The sequence below is a fragment of the Lepisosteus platostomus genome, chromosome 11 (genome assembly GCF_059453375.1).
Source record: "Lepisosteus platostomus isolate fLepPlt1 chromosome 11, fLepPlt1.hap1, whole genome shotgun sequence".
NCBI lineage: Eukaryota > Metazoa > Chordata > Actinopteri > Semionotiformes > Lepisosteidae > Lepisosteus > Lepisosteus platostomus.
In genome coordinates, this window is record NC_142621.1 from 37,555,272 (window position 1) to 37,576,708 (window position 21,437).

The 21,437-nt window shown below is 44.1% G+C and overlaps 1 protein-coding gene across 4 annotated transcripts in view; it reads left to right on the top strand.

Annotated features, from left to right (window-relative positions):
- itgb4 (integrin, beta 4) overlaps positions 1–21,437 on the top strand; it is a 48,067-nt gene that overhangs the window by 14,739 nt on the left and 11,891 nt on the right. For 3 of the 4 annotated variants that reach the window (XM_088599517.1, XM_088599518.1, XM_088599519.1), the window contains 30 exons: positions 167–262; positions 623–827; positions 1,216–1,312; positions 1,585–1,756; positions 2,579–2,842; positions 3,419–3,508; positions 3,726–3,848; positions 4,072–4,239; positions 4,371–4,447; positions 4,542–4,759; positions 5,332–5,435; positions 6,345–6,440; positions 7,185–7,314; positions 7,801–7,923; positions 8,684–8,790; positions 9,270–9,303; positions 9,857–10,045; positions 10,476–10,579; positions 11,701–11,759; positions 12,789–12,812; positions 13,249–13,397; positions 13,665–13,844; positions 14,409–14,557; positions 15,329–15,536; positions 16,649–16,966; positions 17,605–17,762; positions 17,915–18,095; positions 18,369–18,506; positions 19,157–19,339; positions 19,774–19,902. In XM_088599517.1, coding sequence (XP_088455643.1) covers positions 167–262; positions 623–827; positions 1,216–1,312; positions 1,585–1,756; positions 2,579–2,842; positions 3,419–3,508; positions 3,726–3,848; positions 4,072–4,239; positions 4,371–4,447; positions 4,542–4,759; positions 5,332–5,435; positions 6,345–6,440; positions 7,185–7,314; positions 7,801–7,923; positions 8,684–8,790; positions 9,270–9,303; positions 9,857–10,045; positions 10,476–10,579; positions 11,701–11,759; positions 12,789–12,812; positions 13,249–13,397; positions 13,665–13,844; positions 14,409–14,557; positions 15,329–15,536; positions 16,649–16,966; positions 17,605–17,762; positions 17,915–18,095; positions 18,369–18,506; positions 19,157–19,339; positions 19,774–19,902 — 4,273 coding nt within the window. The remainder of the gene's footprint in view (positions 1–166; positions 263–622; positions 828–1,215; positions 1,313–1,584; positions 1,757–2,578; positions 2,843–3,418; positions 3,509–3,725; positions 3,849–4,071; positions 4,240–4,370; positions 4,448–4,541; positions 4,760–5,331; positions 5,436–6,344; positions 6,441–7,184; positions 7,315–7,800; positions 7,924–8,683; positions 8,791–9,269; positions 9,304–9,856; positions 10,046–10,475; positions 10,580–11,700; positions 11,760–12,788; positions 12,813–13,248; positions 13,398–13,664; positions 13,845–14,408; positions 14,558–15,328; positions 15,537–16,648; positions 16,967–17,604; positions 17,763–17,914; positions 18,096–18,368; positions 18,507–19,156; positions 19,340–19,773; positions 19,903–21,437) is intronic. The other variant, XM_088599520.1, reaches the window with a different exon arrangement.

Genomic DNA, 21,437 nt, shown 5'->3' on the forward strand with positions numbered 1-21,437 from the left:
ATGGTTTAATGTAATTTGATTTGATTGTAATGATTACTCACTTGAGACTTTTTTTGGCCTGTCTTGAGTGGGTCTAGAGTACCTACAGGTAATTCAGTACTGGAACCAATAGGCTAGTGCATGCTTGTGCACTTGCTTGTTACTGACTGTCCTTCTGTGTGTCTAGGAATTTAAACAGCCAAGATGTGATCTTTACAATAACCTGGATGCAGCAAGATGCCAGATGATTATGAGAGCTGAGAGTGAGATATCCGTCCAGAGAGTAAGTGCATACTCTTTCTGTCATTCAGTCTGTGCATCTAACACAAGATGTCTACATCATTCACACTTCACTTCATAGCCTTCAATATCATATTACCAGATTGATTGCTCTCCAGACAAAAGGATATATGTGTGCTTGCCTACAGCTGTTGCCCATTTTCTGTCTTTTTATATACTGAGGTTTTATTCAAATTCCATTTGACCTTGGTTTCAGCTGTAGTCAACATTATTCAAGTCATTGAACTGTATCCTGTGGAGTTCTTGTGGAGTCCGAATGTGAATGGGATTAAGCCATAGCTCTTAGATTTGTCAGAGTTCTAGCTAAGGAGCCTGGGCTCTGGCCCTGCCTGTCTCCTGGCAGAACATGAAGATCCAGACCAGCCTGAAGCAGTCCCAGGTGGCCCCCCAGCTCATGTCAATGCGGCTGCAACCTGGCGAGGAGCAGGAGGTGGAGCTGCACGTCTTCGAGCCCCTGCAGGCCCCCCTGGACCTCTACATCCTCATGGACTTCTCCAACTCCATGTCGGATGATCTGGACAACCTGAAGAAAATGGGAGACAGCCTGGGTGAGTGAGACTGTCAGGGAAGGCCCAGAGAGCCCCAGGAATTCTCTGGAGTGTAACAACAATCCGTATAGCAATACATCTCATTTATGGCTTTCATTTGATCAACAGCAGCTGTAATGCCATCAGCTCCATTGTTGGTGTCACCAACAATAAAAAAATTATAACATTGGATAGGAAAATGCTTTAATTAAAGATGATAACATTTCATACCTGTTCTTTTCCATGGCAAAGTAATAGTTTGTGAAAGGGGTTTGTGATTTGTATGTATACTGTAATTTTGACTGTCCTCATTACGTATGAGAATGAGCTTTAAAATCCTGGTAGTCTTGCTTCACTGCGTCCTTAACATTTTTAATGGTTACCTAATGGCGGACATTTTCTTTCTCAGCTAACGTGGTGAGGAACTTGTCTGAAGACTTTACCATTGGCTTTGGGAAGTTTGTAGACAAAGTCACAGAGCCCCAGACTGACATGAGACCCCAAAAGTAAGTACAACTCTGTACAGTTTGCAATGAGGACATACTGTATGGTTCACATTTGAATGCCAGCAATTAATCGAAAGATTTTGAGATGAATTCAAAACCAATGACAGCCATCACAAAGGAATTATCACATGATTTTCAGACACAAGTTTTGATCAGAAACGTTAGATTGTTTCAGTTTTGGGATGTTGAGATTTTGCAGTTTTCACATTATTTGCAATGGGCAAAATTGTATCACACATTATTTGATGCAAATGTCTGCCTGTGCTCTCCAGACTGAAGGAGCCTTGGCCGAACAGCGACCCTCCCTTCTCTTTCAAGAATGTCATTCGCCTGACGGGTTCTTCCGAAACGTTCAGGAAAGAGCTGCAGAAGGAGCGCATCTCTGGCAATCTGGATGCTCCAGAGGGTGGCTTTGATGCCATTCTGCAAACTGCTGTCTGCAAGGTACACTCACCAGGCTGGGCAATCCTATCATTATAGTGAGAGTGAGCCCCTTCCAAACTGCTTAAGGGCTAGAAATGGAAAAGGCTTTATACCGAGTGATAATTTGGTTTTAATAATTGTGGTGAAATTATAGGGCCTCTCAGACCTCATTTGCTTATAATGATTTGGGTCTTACTTTTTTGTCTGAAAACAATCTTCCAATGATTAGATGATCAGATATTATCAGAGCACTTCAATTCTCAGTTCACAGACAGGTTTCAAAGGAAGAGCTGGGAAAAGTGAGGTTAATCTGTTTGACCTCTTAAATCGAGCTGAGATTTAATTCTCTGTTTATTTCATGTCTGCCTGGCTGCCTGCCCACTTATTAGTGTCCCATGTGCAGCTCTTCAGAAGCTGTTCTTCTTGGAAACAGCATTTAACAAGAAACTTAAAATGATAGACGCTTATTAACAGCATCAAGAATGCAATAATGGGAAAAACTCAGAAAGCCCAGTAATGATGATATCTTACCTCTCATAGAACCATGAGCTTTGAACATTTTCCATGTTATTAGGAAAACAAAAGACATTTGTTTTGCAAACAGGAGGTGCCCAAAGGAGAATTCTCAGATTCCAGACTTTGTGCTTTAGCTGCAATGCAAGTCTTAATTACAGGTCGATAGATATAAAAGCTGGATTGATACTTGGTCCACAGATGGAGAGATGAGAGATACTGATGTAAGCTGAGACAGACACGTCAGTCATAACCCCTTCCTCTGCTTACATAGCACTGCTTTGCAAGATTAGGTAGCTTCTAGTAAACTATACCCCTCTAACCCCTCAGAACCAGATTGGCTGGCGTGACAACAGTACCCACTTGCTGGTCTTCTCCACTGAGTCAGCCTTCCACTACGAGGCGGATGGTGGCAATGTCTTGGCTGGCATCCTTCCGCGGAATGATGAGGCCTGCCACCTTGATCGCTTTGGCTCCTACACCCACGACACCCTGCAGGACTACCCTTCTGTGCCCACGCTGGTGCGCCTGCTGGGAAAGCACAACATCATCCCCATCTTCGCTGTCACCAACTACTCATACTCCTATTATGATGTAAGTGGGACCATGTGTGTGATCCACATTAGAACAGAGTCAGGACCTATAGGGATGCTCCTAGGAATTCCACTCCCTAGCTACTAGATGGTCTGTGAGATCTAGACCCTTGCATAAGAGCCAACACTCCTATAAAAGAGGAGTGGATTGGGCAGTTCATGATTCTTATCTTATTCAGAATAAATGTGCATAGACAACAGTCAGGAGATGGCCATGTCGCTACACCCTGACTTTGCAGACTGTGCACTGTGCAAGTAGAACTCCAGACACCTCAGGATTAATCTCTCCTCCCCTGCTTGCTAGTTTTAATGGTCTTTTGAGCTCTGCAGCTGAGTATGTGTTTGTGCACTCACATGGGTCATGTTTGTGCATATGGGCTGCTGCCGTGTCAAAAAGCTTTGTACACACAGTACCCTAAACGGGCACATGTCTGGACACACCTGTACATTAGTTAATCTCTCAGGTGATGGCTTTTAGCTCAGACACTAGCACAGTTGTTCATGACTTTTCACCCTCCTAGACTGGACTGGCCTCTTTAACATGTCGATTGCTGTCTTTGTTGTTTGCCTTACACAGAAGTTACATCGCTACTTTCCTGTGTCAGAAATTGGGGAGCTCAAGGAGGATTCCAGTAATATCCTTGATCTGTTACGGAATGCCTTTCAGGTAATGATTCAGTCTTTTGCTGACAGATGCTGTGTACGGCATTTGCACACACAGCTGAACCATTTCTCTAGTACATAAGATGAAAAGTTTTGGATTTACCATGCCATGGATTGCTGCCCATGACAGATGTTTTCAAAGTGCAGTGACATTCTTGCTTGCCTGCCTTGCTTACAATTCTTGTGCAATAACTTTGTTACACCTCTGTGCTGCTCCCTAGAATATCCGTTCCAAGATCAGCATCCGAGCAGAAGATGTGCCTAGAGCCTTGAGCACAGAAATCCTGTCCCAGAAGGCTCAAATCACAGAAACTGGCACCTTCAGGATCACACCCGGGGAAGAGGTAGGTTGGAAAGATCATACAATGGTTCTGGGGACACCATGCATAACATTTAACTGAGGTCACCCAATATGCAATAACAAAGAGTAAACAAGTATCTCTCGGTGTTAATGGTCCTGCTAATATTGAGTCAAGCTGCAAGTGAGATCTGCCTGGATCACTCCCTCCAGCAGGACTGCTGAAGTTCAGCTTTTCAGTGGGCATTTCTGCTATGTGTTATCCACAGGGCATCTTCAAGGTCCGTGTGAGGGCACAGCAGGAGGTGGAGGGTACCCACGTGTGTCAGCTTTCCCAGCAAGAGAGGGAGGGCAGCCTGCGTGTCAAACCCACCACCTTCAACACTGCTCTCAACATCAATGCAGGCATCGTGTGCAAGAAATGCAACTGTGAAGAGGTAATGGGGACGGGGACACTGTAAACAGAGGATTTTGGTATGAGGCTGGGGTTGGGGATGGTGACACAACAGAGCAGGGTGATAAAACATCTGCTGTGAAATTTAACACTGGCGTCGTTTCCTCTTTCCAGACTCCTATAAAAAAAGCAGTGCGGTGCAACAGGAATGGGGATCTGGTGTGTGGAGTGTGCACATGTAACCCGGGCTGGTAAGAGCTCACATTACGTTGTGCTTTTGCAATCCCACGCTGCTCGTTCTCTGCCGTGTCCTGATTGGCCGCTTGTCTGGCATGTCCCCGACAGGAAGGGCCCGTACTGTAACTGCTCTGAGAGCAGCACCTCAGACGCCAGCAGCTGCATCAATCCCAAGACCAACAGGACGTGTTCTGACCGTGGGACATGTGTGTGCGGTGTCTGCATATGCTTCAACTCTGAGAAAAACCCCCTGGAGACCTACGAGGGCAACTTCTGCGAGTTTGACAGCTCCCAGTGCCCACGGTTTGGAGGGTTCCTCTGCAACGGTGCGTGTGCCAGGCTGCGAGATGGGCAGTAGTGCAAAATTGCTACCTCAGTGAAGTTACTGCCTTCTCCCTTATACCCCTTCTAGCCTGGGGATACTTTTGTTTTTGTAAACCTGAAAAAACAAGCTTTTTTTTTTCAAAACTCAAATCACAGATTTGCTTCCACTGTCAAAGAAGGAAACAAAAACGTTTTTTTACTGCTGGGTTAACTCTTAAAAATTATTGGCTTCATACACATGGAATTTCTTTATCGTATATAGTTCTGGTCAACACAACAAATACAGAAAATATTGATGCCTTAGCAAGGAAGTCTTTCCATAAGGTTTATTCTATAAATGTTAAAATATATCTAGATTATATCAACAGAGTGATGTCAGGACACTTACATGTCTAATTATGTAGATTTCAGATGTCAGAGTGCAGTCTTTGTTTATTTTTGATTAAGCACTTTTTTGTTTTGGGTTTTCAGTTATCACTCATTTTCCTGTGCTCAGGATCCTGAATGCTGATGCTATCTTGTGGGCTGTGCTTTTCGGCAGCGCAAGGCTCATTTTCCCTCCTTTTTCCTGCAGGCCTTGGACGCTGTTTCATGGGTCAGTGTGCCTGTGATGAGGGCTGGGAAGGCTCGGCCTGCGAGTGTCCCAAGAGCAATGAAACCTGCATTGACAGCAAAGGAGTAAGAGCTCTGTCCCACTGCGTTACTGCAGCATGCAGAATCATTACAATATCGTTCTTGTCACGCCTCAGAACTGTTTGTTTACTGAGTTTTGCATAAATAGGCCCAACACTTTATAATAAGTGGCTGCTTATGTTTGACTAAGAGTGAATGATATTGAACAAAATCAGTAACTTGGGAATATATGAGCACTGCATTCTGGTGTGCTTTCCCTTCAGTTACATAACCGTTATATTACTAGTCCCCACCCCGTTTTATCATCGTTTACTCCTGGTGAGGGTCACGGTGGTAACAGACTGAGCAGAGCAGACCGGACTTCCCTTTGTCCAGCTACAGTCTTCAGCTCCTCCTGAGGGATTCTCAGGAGCTCCTGGGCAAAAGAGAGATATAATCCCTCCAGCCTGTCTTGGGTCTGCACCAGGTTCTCTTCCTGCTGGCCCGTACCCAGTACACCTCCAGCGGGAGGTGCCCATGGGAGATCCTCACCAGATCCCCAATGAATTTCAAACTGTCTCCTCTTGATCTGGAGGAACAGTTGCTCTACTCCAAGGTCCCCCCGGAATACTAAGCTCCTAACTCTGTCACAAAGAGTAAGCCAGCTACCATGCAGTGAAACCTCAGTTTTGCCACTTGTACCCACTATCTCATTGTTTTGGTTCCTACCAAAAGTGTATGACCGCAGGTGAGGTTAGGGACGTGGATCGATCATTGCTTGCCAAAATATGCTCTGGCTCCCCTGCAGCCCTGAATTGAAAGAAGTGGTTCGACAGTGGGCTGATGAATTCACCCTTTTTTGTCCCACTATTATACTTCTACAAAGGCTCTGTCCAAAAGGTCTTTGGGCTCTGCCCAGATATCCAGGGCAGGGAGTGATCGCATGTCTTGCACTCTCACCTCTCTCTGTACCAGGGGATCTGTAATGGCAGAGGAACGTGTCAGTGTGGCCGCTGCATATGTGACGATCCAGAGACATTCCCTGGTGCTACATGTGAGGCCAACTTTCAGGTAAGTGTTTGAAAATTACTTGCAAAGTGAAGAAATGATGGGGTCTATCGCGCCTGTCCTGTTCACCACATAGCCAGAAGCAGTTAAACCATATTTTGACACTTATCTTGGTTGGTCTTGGTTGGCGTGACTCAGGCAGGCCTTGCACGAGTAGTGGGCATAACAGACAGGTCATCATTTTTATCTGTGCAAAAAATCAGCAAAACATGCCTTATTCTCTCAGAATTTTGGAATTCTGAGCAAGATGACCATTTCACTTACTGCTCTAACAAAGGAGCTTCTTCCATCACAGGGCTTTGTTGTACGGGACTTGGAAGATGTATATTAAGCTATTTTTCCATAACACAAACAAAAACTACCACAAAGTTGAAATGTGTAAACAATAGAAAGCTATATATATTTGTACTGTGTAGGTACAGCTCTGTGAAGAACAGAATCAAAAGAGACATTTCAGATGTGGTATACATCAGATTTATTGAAATACCATATTATAAGAACATAAGAAGGGTTTCAAATGACAGTGGGCCAATCTGCCCTTCTAGCACTTTCAGTAGTTAGTAGTTACTAGAGATACAAGTATCTCATGCAGCCATTTCCTGAAAGAAGCCAGAGTGCTGGGTAACCTGTTCCCCACTCCCGCCACCCTTTGGGTAAACCCATACTCCTAGTTCCATAGTTTGAACTGGATCAAGGCATGCTGCGTGATGTTAGTGAGAAACCTGAGGGGTGTGCCGCTGTCCGCAGGCACGCCTGGGGCTGTGTGAGAACAAGCGGAGCTGCGTCCAGTGCCAGGCCTGGAAAACCGGCGAGCTGAAGGGAAAGAAGTGCGAAGGCTGTCCCTACAAGATCACCATAGTGGACGAGCTGAAGAAAAGTAAGGCCTCTGCACCCGTCTCTCTGGTCCTGTTGAGGATGAGTTGTGATTTCATAGCAGAACCATAGCAAGCATTAGGTTTTTTTGCACACTGGGTTTCAAGGTGTCTGTGTACCTTTGTGTTGAATTACTGGGTGGTTAAAAGCGATAACAGTCAAATGTTTGTCATTTGGATTTAAAAACTCAGTTCTTTCAATGGAAAGGATTAGGGATATCTGAGGAGAACCATAGGGCTGATGGTCAGACAGTCTCACACCCATGCTCTGAAAAGGCTAGTTTAACAAATACGGTATGTGTCACAGTGAAACTGAAAATAACACCTGGGCCTAGATTATTCAATATTTTGCAAGCCATCAGGGGTCCATGGTTCAGCTGTAGGTCATTTACTGTGGCCCAGAACCCGAGTCTGGAGTGTAGAGGACTATGCTGTGTTCTCATGGTGGGGCTGGGAGGGAGAGAGCAGGCCTGACTGTGCTGTGTTTACAGAAGAGGAAGTGATTGAGACCTGCAGTTTCCGGGATGAGGATGATGACTGTACCTATGAATACACTGTGGACTATCTCCCCAACTCAAAAAACCTCAGCGATGTCCAGGTGCTGAAGAAAAAAGGTGAGGATCCTGCCCCTCGCAGAGAGCACAACAGCAGCCATGAAGGACTGTTCAAAACTTTGGAGCTCCAAACTCAATTCCTCAAAATGATCAAAATCATATTGATGTTAGAAAATAAATTTATTCAATAAAGGAAAAGAGAAATTCAGTATGATCTTATTTTGAAAAAAACACCAGAAATCAATGGAAAATAAAATGCATTATTGTGTCACACCAAAATTGAATTAAATGGTGGAGTAATGTTTCACCTCCGAGATGAGAAGGATGCTAGTGTCAGCTTTTTTAATTGGAGATTAATTGTGAGGCCAAGAGAGTGTCACCAAAATGTTATTAAGACCTTTGCAATACAACACAAAACGGGTAAACTGAAGCATTCAGCACACATTTTTTCTCCTGTTTACGATATCTACCAGGGTAGATATTCCAGGTGGATTTATAGGTGCTGACACAATGTTTACCCTGAAGAATCCAACAGTCTTGTGGCTGGGGAGGTTGTCTACAGGGTTGCTGCTTGGATATCATTTAAACTGCCAGATTGTAGGGAATACTTCTTTGGATTTTGGAAATAAAACTTCATAATGCTTCAGATTTCTGAAACGAGGACAGCCCCCTCTGGGGAAGACCCAACTTCCTCTCCATGTGCTGTAGCTCCAGCCTGTTTCAGATGGTTTTAGGGAGGCCTGAGACAGGGGTGGGTGATTGGGACGCTGTCCTGATGATGTCCCCAGTTGACGGATCTCGTTCTTGTTGTTGTGCGCAGAGTGTCCCCCTGGAGGCTTCCTCTGGCTCATCCCCCTCATCATGTTCCTCATGCTGCTCCTGGGTCTGCTGCTCCTCTGCTGCTGGAAGTACTGTGCCTGCTGCAAGGTAAAGAATGGTCACCGAGCGGGTACCTCCCTTCCCCTTTGAGTGTCTTCAGCTTGCTGTGCAATGATTGTACAGTATGTGTTACATCTGAGAGGTGCATCAGTCCTCCATCAGATAGATGCCTTAGCTCTGGTGCTTGCAGTGTGAGAGGAAGCCAGTAGCCGGACACACCTCTTCTCACACTAACAGGGCTGTAGCACTGAGCCAAGTGGAGTCCTAAAAATTGCAAAAAGGAATGAAGAAATTGTTTCAGACATTTTGCGTTTTTTGTCTCTTTAAGGCTAATTACACTAATTATTTAAAATACACATGAAATTGTATCAATTAATTCAGATCAAATACAGTGTTTCTTCTTTGTTTTCACACACTGATCTGCATATACTAAGCTGATAGTTCTACCAGTGTGATTAAATGTATTTCATGTTGAAAAAAATGGGAAGACCTCTAGTCTCGTACTAATTTGTCTCTTTTTCTCTCAGGCATGCCTGGCTATGCTTCCATGCTGTGGGCGAGGTGAGTCTATTTGATGTGTCTATGAGTCTGTTCTGCTGAAATGTGCTACACTATGGAAAATCCCAATTCAGGATTCGAGAGTCTATTTTGGCAAACAACAGGCGTATGGGAAGCCAGTCCATTACAGACAGACACGAACATGGATGCACACACACACACCAGGGTCAACTTTCCCAGAATTCAATTAACCTACCTAGTATGTTAACATACCTTCTGTAGTATGTTTGGAACTGTGGGAAGTAACTGGAGTACCTGGTGGAAACCCACATGAACACAGGGGGAGCATACAAACTCCTCGCATAGAGTGCCCCAGGTCCAGAACCCAGAGCCTCAGAGCTGCGAGGCAGCAATGTTGACCACTGTGAATTGTTTGGAAAGTGTCTAAGAGGTGTTAATTTTTTTAAAGATGCATTTGTGATTTGTTTACAGTATATGTAATATGCCTATCCATTAAACTGGGATAATGTTCCTTAATTGTGGTGAGTTTCTTTCCCCAGTAAAGATCTTTGCACGTTGTGCAAATTACACTGTTTAACTTCTGCTTCTGATCAAGGACGCATGGTGGGCTTCAAAGAAGACCAATACATGTTGCGACAGAGTCTCCTGACCTCTGACCACCTGGACACCCCACTGGTGCGGACTGGACCCCCCAAGAGCACTGATGTGGTGCGCTGGAAAATCATGGATAATGTGCACCGCAGTGCCACTGCGCTCACACAGACCCTCAACTCCAAAGAGACCAGTGAGTCTGAGCCGGCTCTTTCAGCACCTCACCTGCTGCACAGCCTGGAGTGTCTGTGTGCCTACAGCGACTGTGGTCCCATATGGCTCAGTGGGGGTATACTGACTCATCAATGACAATAAATCGAACAAACAAGCACAAATAGGTCGAGCACCAGGGGGTCACTAAATGTTTTTGGAGGTTCCATTAATTTGTGCAGCAGTTTATTAGCAATTCAAATATTACACAGAATAAGTGGCACAAAATAAAGCAGAGTGGAAACAAAGTAATCCTGGAACTGGCACTCTGTCCTTCTTCAGCAGTCTTGTCTCTCTCTCTCTCTTTCTCTGTCCCTCACTCTCTGGCCAGCTCAGGGCAGTGTTAATGTGGTACAGTGTCTAATCAGCCTGCATCTGTATTGACCACTCTTCCTCCTACTTTATCTCTCCAGTCCAGTATCCTCTGTCCCTGCGCCTGACTCGTCTCTTCACAGACAGCCTGTCTAGGCCTGACGCCAGAGACACGGACCTGTTGCGTAGGGAGGTGGAGGAGAATGTGAGTAGCACCCCTGATATAAGTAAATCTGGCACTGTTGGACATTTTTTCATAAATATGGCTGATACTTGGCCAAGGTCTAGTCCGTCCGGCTCCATCCCGCTCATGCCCATCACCCGGAGTAGAGTCACTGCTCCTCTGGATAGAGAAGAGCCAGTTGTGCCCCTGGTAAGGATGCCCCTTGGGCGCCTCCTGCTGGGGGTGTACAGGGCACGACCCACCTCGAAGAGCCAGGGACATGCTGGAGGGACTGTATCTCTCAGCTGGTCTGGAAGGGCCTGGGAGTCTCCCAGGAGGATCTGGAGATTGTTGCTAGGGAAAGGGACGTCTAGTCTGCCCTGCTCGGCCTGTTACCACCACAGCCTTCAGCAGGAGATAGTGATTAGAAAGTGAATGGATAGCTAATTCATAGATACATTTTGTTTAACAATCAAGCCAATCCAACACTGTGTCGTTCTGTTAAAATAAATGGCAATTAAAAAAGTCATCCTGGAGTCACACACTGATGCTCGAGTTTCTAACATGCTGTTAAACTGCCCAGACACAGAGGGTGTGGTTTGTGAGACTCGTCCATGAGTATTTAGTGGATGCCAACCTCTCCCACTCAAAAGAAACATTTGCTACACAGACAGAAAAGGAGAATATAGGCCATGAAAGGAAGAGCATAGCTTTGTAATTTCACAGTTTGTAAAAAAATGTCGAGTTTATGCATTTTGGTTGTAGACCTACATCCAGATTTACCCTTGTAAAAAGGTGGACTTACAATACACAAACATCTATATTTGAAATAGCACTTATTCAAAATGGAACAATTTGGCAGTTCAAACTAATATTTGGGGATCCCATCTGGATTTTATATTTACATCTTAACTAGGATGCTGATATTTGGATTCAGACACACATAAGACTGGCCTGTTGCAGACGTGATGTTTTTGGTAAAGGCGATTGGAGGGAATCATCCTGCGGCATTGGGATCGTGACGAGAGAAGAGGGGAGGGGATCAGAAATATGACGGATTCCCATGCCATCGTTTGCAGAAATCGCCAATAATTCTATTGGAACTTGTAGAGGCTGGCTATGGATGTTCCGCCCTCTGACATCTTACTTCGGTTCATTCACAGCTTAATGATGTCTACAAGCAGATTCCTGGAGTACAGAGGGTCCAAAAGACAAAATTCAGGTACAGCAGATAGTGCATGCAGTTACATCGAGTGGAAGTTCTCAACATGGGAAACCTCAACACATTGGTTTATGAGAAATTCATGTGAAATTCTCTTCAGCAGATCATGTTCCTCTGTTCTATGAGACTGGGGAACTGGTTGAAATAGACATCAAACTCATGCATTAGAAATTAGTGTTCGTGTACAGTATGTGTTCATCCTATTCTAAACATGATTATAGTAGGTTTAGAAAATGCATAAATATTACAAGGGATGGGGGCTGTGTTGGCTCAGAGCGCACAAGCAGCTGGAATTAAATACTGGCAAGGGAAAAGAGAGCTGTACTCATTACATCTGCATAAACCATAATTTAAACAGTTTAGGCTGAATGGGACATAGCATCAGATATGTTCCATTGTCTTGCTGGTTGCAATACCACTTTCATTACAATAAGAGTCATAAAAGACAAAAAGAAGTTTGATTTGCCTATTTCTTTGACACCTGGGACATGAAAGGCTGCAGGATGCCAGTCATGATGGAAGAGGTTTTGCTACCAAGGGGTGTTTTTCTTATTTTTGAAAATGATGCATGCAACACTTTGAGGTTATCCGAGTTGACACAGTAACCAGTCTGCTGTTGTCTTCAGTGATGCGCCTCTGCCGCAAGCACCAACGATCATCTTCTTTTGCATGGCATCCTGAGGAAAACACCTGATCTAGCATTACGTTAAAGTCTGGTTCAATCATTATCCCTTCCGGTGCCATTTCCACTACTTCAGGGAGAAGGGGCCTGTACTGTGCTATAAACATAACGCTGTTTTGATGGTGTAGTCTTAATATACGGTGAACAAAAGAACTTCATGCACTTTAATCTTTCATCACAGAGTTATTCAGAATCCCATCTAACTTTCAAAGGTACATCTACCTGGAAGAGGACACTATGAAAGCTATTATTTTTAATTACTTTCAGTTCTTTGAAATACCAGTCAACCATTTTGACCAAGACAAGGCTTTTATGGACTAATGTTTTCTCTGTGTTTTATGTTTCAGACTTCAACCAAATGCTGGTAAAAGGTAACCATTTTTTCTACTATCCATTTTACATATTTCCACTTGTTGTGGATGAGGTAGTGTACCATTAGCGACCTTCTAAATGCTGTTTTAGATTTATACAGATCTGACTGATCGTTAGATATTTTGTATGTAATTGTAACAGAGAGCTGTCATTGTCATTAGACATATTAAAACCAGCTCCATAATTACTACATATAATTAATCAAATAGTTGAAAAATCCAATAAAACACATTAGAAGTTCTACAATTTGAATATATAATGTTTCAGTGGTCCCAAGCAAAATCATTAAAGACCCTCTATTATGTTTTTTTAACTTAAAAAGAAATAATCTTCACTTTCTACAATTTAAACAATTTCAGCACAGTAGGAGTTTGTAAAAGTGTGCAATTCAGCATGAGGTCGATCACTATGTCATGTGCCTTGTGTCTGACCCAGGCAGGACCACACTGTTGTGGATACAGTGCTCTCTGCACCACGGTCTGCCCAGCCTGAAATCGTCAGGCTCACGGAGAGACAGGTGCAGTCTGGCAGGTTCAGCGACTTGAAGGTGGTGCCCAATTACTACACCGTGGCTTCAGACAGAGGTGAGAGAGAGGATGCACACAGTTGTCAGTCCCACTGTTCTTGTGAATCTCTTTGGGTACTTGACAGTGATGAAAAAGACAAGTGAAAGAAGTTGTTGCTGTGAGCCATGGGCTAGGTTTTGAATGGTTTATGGTTTTTTCATTTTGTGTTGCTGTTCAATTTAAATAGTATATAAAATCATGAATTGACATAAAGTGTATGAGTTTAGTCCTCTTAATCTTAAGGCCTGCTGTTTGTGATGACTCTGTGGGCGTGTCCATTCTCAGACGCAACAGGATTGGTGGAGCTGCAGGAAGGGGTGGAGTCAGTGGATGTGCGCGTGCCGCTCTTTGTCAAGGATGAGGACGATGACAAGAAACAGCTGAGGGTGGAGGCGCTAGAGGTGCCATTGGGAATTGCTGAGATTGGACGCCGATTTGTCAACATCACCATCATCAAGGAACAGGGTACCTAGCATATTTCTGTGTTGTACTTTCCAGTCATGTAGTTTTCTTCATCATTTCCCAGATTCTCTCTTTTCTTTCATTCTTTGTTTTTTTTATTTTCCTCTCTCCCTTTTCAGCTTACTTTGCTTTGCCAAGTTTCACTTTCTTTCTTTGCACTTGTCCCTCAACCTTTCCACCATCTTTCATTCTGTCCTACAATAATCGGTATGGTTTGTGATCTGCATCATGGTGTGACTTAATTTTAAGTCTTCTTAAATGACTCCCACTCTCTAAGAAGCCACAGCTGGGCACAAAACCTGACATGAGAGAAAAACAAAGGTTAAGGACAATTCCTGTTACTGCATTCTTAAAATCATGAACAACTTTGCATAGCCGTAATGATTAAGAATTGATGGGCGGATATCGAACACGGTTTGGGTTTTCAGTCAAGACCTGAGCCAAGTGGCAGACACATCAGTGATTTTGTGCCATCCAAAGTGTTGCAATGGCGACGCGAGTCATTTCTCAGTCCAGCTGTGCTGCGGTGGTACAAGTTCAAACACAGCTGTCGTGTCTCCCCTGCAGCCAAGAGCATCTTCACCTTCCTGCAGCCATCCTACACCTACAGTCGTCAGGACAAGGTGGCCAACATCCCTGTGAGCCGTGAGATCATTGAGGACGGGCACACCCAGGTCACCTACCGCACCCGGGACCTCACCGCCAAGGACCAGCGGGTGAGGGGCCTTGTGAGCTCAGTTAGCATCTCTTGCCCATCTCGGGTGACGTTCTCATTGCTATTGCTACCCCACGGGGGGAAAAGAAACCACTTATAGGAGCATAGTTTAGAAAAGTTTGAATCTTTACAAATAGATATTAAGAAAGAATTTAAAAACAGTAAATCACACATTGAAATTAAATTAGATTTTGATCACAGCTGTGATGAAATAACATGTTTTAGAGACTTTTTCTGTCATCATTGCTACTGGCAACACGGTAACTGTTGTCATTGCCGTTAAAATAGTATGTAAGAATACCATCTGGCAGCATTCACTCATGTTGCTAACATGATTGAGGACCTCCCACTACACCAGAGAGCCAAGAATGAGTGACACCCCCTAACGCACTTGAGATGACATCAGAATTCTCTCCTCCTAAATACATTTTTCATCTATAGCTCTTTGTACAGTAGAAACTATTCATTTGGAGCCCTGATTGCATACAGCATTTGGGATGTATTCGTTTTAGCTCTGTATGGATAGTATGTCTCAGCAACCACTTCAACAGATGTGTTGAATTAGTTTGCAAATATGGTCAATTAGGTATCTCAATGGAGCAATAACTAAACAGCTGATGATTTCTTTTGTGTGCAGCTCTTCATGCTCTTGTGTTCTTCGGAAATGGACCCAGAAGTGGGAATAGTCCAAAGCCTAACCGTAAAATGTTTCTGTCGGAAACACCAGCCTGATGTGAAGTGTTAAAGGTCTTCCTGTGACCTGTTATTCCAGGATTATGTATTCACGGAAGGCGAGCTGACCTACCGGCCTGGAGAGACTCAAAAGACTGTGCCAGTGAAGCTGCTGGAGCTGACAGAGGCCGACTCCCTCCTGGGCGAGAAGCAGATCAAGCAGTTTGTCATGGACCTCAGCAACCCCCGGCAGGGCGCCAAACTGGGCCGCTACCCACGTACCACTGTCACCATCTCCGATGATCCCGGTAGGGCTTGCTGTACACCTGACTACCTGAGCCCACTTGTATTTTAGAGTGATAGTGCACATTGGGAACATTCCAGACACATCATAAGACTGCTAGTACTCATTAGTGTAATAATGTTAAAATACTTATTGAGCGTAATATGTAGTCTAATATACAGTATAAGACTGCAAACTGCACTAGGCAGTTCCAGTCTGTAGCCCATGATAAAGAATGAGGGAAGAGTTTATTAGCTGGTCAAGACCCAAAAAGGCTGGAGAGTAATCATTGTCATTCAGTTGTCATCTGCTTTTTCTAACTCTTACTGCTATCTGCTGAGTTACTGCTATCAAATTGAGAGTGATATTTTAATCACACTGCACAAAATCTAAAATTAGGTTTTTGCACAAAAACCTTTTTCAAAGTTAAATCAGGTACATATTTTCAAAGTTCTCTCAATCGTAAACCTTCAGTTGAAGGCGTTTGAACTTGCTCTTTACGTGTTTATGGATGTCCCAAAACTGGAAGAAAATACTTATTTAGTGTAATATGTTTTCATTATGTGTATACAAGGTAGCTCATAAAAACACACTGAAGAAAAATAATAAAGGTTTATTTAGTATTGAAGTCTATTCTAAAATATTTGAACCACTGATTGCTTTTAATTTTATATCTACCTAATATGGGAGCCCAAATTGTTGACTAGATTCTACTCGCTGCTACAGACCTGTTACTCTGAGACATGTGCTGTCTGACCACTGGCTTCCTCACACACTGCAAAACCCGGAAACAAACACCAGAGCTAAGGCATCTGATGGAGGACTGACGCAGCTCTCGCAGATAACACATTGCAAGCTGGCAAGCTCCTGGCAGTCTGGCACTGCACCTGGCAATCTCTGCAACTGGCAATCATTGCACAGCAGGCTGAAGACACTCTGCCTTGGAAACTACGCCTCTCTTGGAGAGTCCTCATCAAAGACAGCTAAAATCAAAGCCCTCCCTTGAATCACTCATCACTCAACCACATCTTGATCTGCGACCAGATTCCTTTTCCATTTGAGTCGAAAAACTGACTTTCAACTCACAGAAGCCCAGGCTGGTACGGTCAGCCCTGAAAATGTGTTTCCCCTTTGCAGAGCCCAGTGTGATGATGTTCAAGAAGAGCACCCAGGGCTTCACGACAGCTGACCAACTCTACACTATCCCTGTGATTCGAACCCACAACCAAGAGGGCCCTGCCACGGTGTACTGGCGGACCCGCAAGGCTTCACGCTTTGAAATGTCCAGCCCCTTAAAGTTTAGCCCTGGAGAAACAGAGAAGAACATTGTGATTGACCCGTGTATGCACCCCGGGCCCATTAAACCCGAGATCTTCCAGCTAGAGCTGTTTGACCCCAGCGCCAATGCGGTCATCGGGGAGAGGAAGACCACTCTTGTGTCCGTCGTGGAGCCGAGTAAGGCCAAACTGTTGACCAGCTCCATTTTCTTATTAGCTCACCTTAAGAAGTGATTAAGAAGTACCGGGCAGTGATCATCAGTAAAGACTGAAACAAACAGCCAAAACAGAGTGAACAGCCAGTTAAAGGGCATCTCTGAATGACCCATCTTCTATACAGTATATGCTTTATCAACTAAACTGGAGTAAAGCTTATTGAACATGTCAATTTCAATATTGGATTCCCTGCAGTCCTGGAGTCTATGGATTTCTGAGCAACTGGGATTTTTAATTGGGGGGCATGACTTTGTCAACAGGAGCTGTTTCAGTCCCACCTCAGAATTAGGTCTAATTTACAAAATACCATTGTAGTGGTGATTTTCAGCCAACAGGACCAAGTGTCTGGAATTTCACATTGCTATAGCTTTTAAATCCGAGCCCAACGGAGTGTAGTGCAGTGTGTTACCTTGTGTTTCTGTTGATACTAGTCTTAAACCACACAAATGAAAGTGGAAATGAGGGAACATAACTGCGTTTACCAGGTTAATTGTTTTAAAAAGACATCCAGGAAGTGATAGAATATGTTCTGTGAGTGTATGTTAATTGCTGAGAGTTTGCGGTCAGTTCTTTTTCATGCAGACCTGTTTGTTTCTCTAGGTGATGGTAGGCCCAATGAGGTTCAGTTTTTCTCTCAGAATCTCCAGTCTCCAGGAGGACGCCTTGGTGCCCCCACCAAAGTTACTGCCAAGGCCACTAGTGCCAAGAGTATCCATCTGAACTGGACCCCTCCTCCTGGCAAACCCAGCGGCTACAAGGTGAGATGCTCAGGATTGCAAGCTGTCTTCATGGAAGTAATCTCACTCTCTGGATGGATTGATCCGCCCTATTAGTTTTTCCTGTTGTCAATGCTTTGGCAAAGTTTGGCTGTTGTTGTAATGGTGCCACTGTGTCCGTGTGTGCTGTCCAGGTGAAGTACTGGATCCAGGGTGACCCAGAGTCTGATGCCCAGGTCATTGATTGCAAGAGCCCGCAGGCAGATCTGACCGGCCTGTACCCCTACTGCGACTATGAGATGCGAGTGTGCGGCTACAACGCTCTGGGCGAGGGGCGTTACTCTGATGTGGTGCAGTGCCAGACACTGGAGGACGGTGAGCATAAGGATGGAATCATGACCCTGTGGCTAAATGTTAAACCACTCCCTGAAAAAATATTTGAATGAGGTTGCTCCCCACTGACCCTTAGTTTATTGCAATGCAGAAACACAGCCAACAAATAGCCTTTCATTCCCTCTTAAGTATACATGCATGTTGTGTTTATCCCTTTTATTATTGGAAGGGATCACAAAAGCGTGATCTACAGGTCTTAGTTTCTGTCTCTCATTTGACTGACAGCTGTTTCTGTTCTCTGTTCTCTTCCCACAGTGCCGAGTGAGCCAGGTCGCCTGGCCTTCAATGTCATCAACCCGACTGTCACCCAGCTCAGCTGGGCAGAGCCTGCTGAGACCAATGGTGACATCACTGCCTATGAGGTCTCCTACACGCCCATCAATGAGGACACCAGTAAGACATAGTCACTTAGGCCAGCTCACTCACACAGGCACCAGTGTGGTGGAATCATTCAGCTGTTTAGGAGAACAGCATACAAAAGTGTTTGGAGATCTTGCAGAATGTTGCCCAGAAACATTTCTTCTTTTCATCTTTGTTTCTTTCCTGCTCTTATTCGATATCTCAATCGTGGTATTGGTCCATTTAATATACAAACAACACTGTGTAGTAGGGATTTTATATAACAAAACACATTGTGGCGTAGTAAGGAGACTAGTTTAAGATCAAAGCTTCAGTTGATATATTATACAATTCAAAATAAAAATTCTGTGAAATTGAATTCTAATATCCAATAATATCTAAAAACATACACGGTTGCCTGTTTGTGAGCATTGCAGAGTGTCTAATGTACAGTACATGAGCAGTCTGGTGTGACACCTGAGAACTGTGGAGTAACTCTTGAACAACTGTGGAGTGATTTTTACAGTGTCATCACTGCAAAGTAACTCCTGTATGTCTGCACTGTCGGGTGACTCCTGTTCCTGCGCACTGCAGAGTGAATTTCACTGTTTATCAGTACTGCAGAGTGACTCCTGTACCTTCGCACTGTGGAGTGACTCCTATACAGTAAGCACTGCGGAGTGACTCGTTGCCTTGTCTTGCAGAGCCCATGGGCCCCACAAAGAAGGTGAAGATCGACAGCCCCAAGAAGCGCATGTTACTTATTGAGAACCTGCAGAAGTGCCAGACCTACTGCTACACTGTCAAGGCCCGCAACAAGGCTGGCTGGGGCCCCACCAGGGAGGCCACCATTAACCTGGCCACGCAGCCCCCCAGACCCCTGTCCAGTGAGTCTGAAGCAACAATGGGATTTTGTGTTTGTTAACTTTAAATTCTGTTTTTTTCTATATGTCTGTATAGAACAAAAAGTGTTAAATCCTCTTAATTTCTGGTGAAACCACACATATCTATTGTCAAAGGAACATAGTTAGAATTTTTTGCTGTACAGAAAACTACTTTTTTTTGGTCACTGTCAGGAGGATGGGCTTTGTTGTTTTCTTGTGTTGTCATTAAACAGTAGTATTCTATACCTCGGCCCACCTGTTATTAAAATGAATAAATGAACAAAAAAAAGGCAGATGCCAAAGATAAAAATGGCTTGAAAAACACAAGCACTAATGATGACTGAGTGACATTTTTTCTGAGGAAGCCCTGTTTTTTAGGGTTATCAGCCTTAGTTGTTTGATCAAACTGTTGCTTATCCTCTCTCTCCGTCTCTCAGTCCCAATCATCCCAGACATCCCAATTGTCGACGCTGAAGCGGGTGAAGGTTATGACAGCTATCTGATGTACAGCTCTGATGTCATGCGCTCTCCCGGGGGCAGCAAGCGCCCCAGCGTGTCCGACGAAGGTGGGTCCCTCAGATTTCCTCTCGGCCGGGTTGGGCGGGGTGCTGTACGCTGGTGAGTGATGGGGAAAGGCATTCAGTCTGAAGATGATCTGGAAAACAGGCTGGAAGCATTAAAAACATTTCTGTAAACAGTTCTTATGGTTTTTACTCCATACTGTACCTTTTTTCAGCTAACCAGCCTGTTTCTCATGGCTTGAGAGTGTTATCGCTTGTTTTTTAAGAAACTGCCCTGGTCTTCAAGATCATTTCATTCATAATCATGGTGAAGGGGGCTGATTATTAAATCCATCCACCCTTTTTGTTAGCCACATCTTCCACATCAGGGTGACAGGGAAGTAAGCAAAATGTACGCATTGGATGGACAGCAGACACACACACCAGGGCCAGTTAACCTACCAGCATGTTTTTGAACAGTGAGAGGGACCTTATGAGAACACAGGGAGAACATACAAACTCCACACTGTTAACATCCCAGATCTGGAATTGAACCCAGGGCCACATTGCTGCAAGGTAGCACTGCTATTCATTGCACCACAGTGCCTCCCCAATTGTTACATTGGACTTACTCATCTAAAATCAGAAGATAGAGCCTAGAGTAAACAACATAAAAGCCAGATGATTATTACCAATATGCCTTGAATTTTTTTACCCTGCTTTTTCATGAATTGCAGAGACCTCTGAGCTTTATAATAGACATGTGAGACTCTTGACGGTGAATCTGAATTTGCTGCCAGGATGTTTATGAATGCAGTTTTGATTGAGTGAGAGGGGTTATGGATTCTTCATGAACAGCAGAGCTTTTTAATTTTAAAAATGATGATTGAAGTAAACTTGATCATTTAGTGATTTAGATCCCTAGAGGCAGTTAGAGAGTCCTCAATGTAAAAAAATATCCATGAGTAATATTGTGTAATACTAGCTTCCTTGCATCATAATTGGTATTGATCAGTGTGGAGATGCCTAAAACAGGTTACACTGGGTTTGCAATATTTTATTACTGTAGCAGAGGTTAATGTCCATTTATGTAGGCAGTTATCCTTATTAAAAGAGCTACATTAAGAACTGGTTCCACCAACGTGAAAAAGCTTTTGCGGCACTGAACCGCCATATGAGAGTGTTTTTTTCCCTGGGATATATAAAGCTTCTCTCTGGTTTGTGCTAGAAACTGTTTTTTAACAAATGTTTTGCTTTGGTGCTCAACTGCTCCGCAGAATGAAAATGCACTTCTATTTATAGGTATTGATGGACACATATCTTTTTCTTTTAGTCTCGTCCCACAATGGCAGTATGATCAGTCTGTCACGGTGGACATTTCCTTTCCATGTTATTGAGACTGGTAACCTCTTTCTACTGGGCATCGCTAAGATGATCATTAAGGGGATCACAAAATGGGTCCCAAAGACCACAGCATGGGTGTGAAGTCAAAGGTCTGAGAGTGGAGTACCTGATGCAATAGCAAGGGGAGTCAGGTGGGCATGCTGCTTTAGGGCTCTGCAACAATGGTGAGATGACCGGGCACAGAATTGGCACAGAAA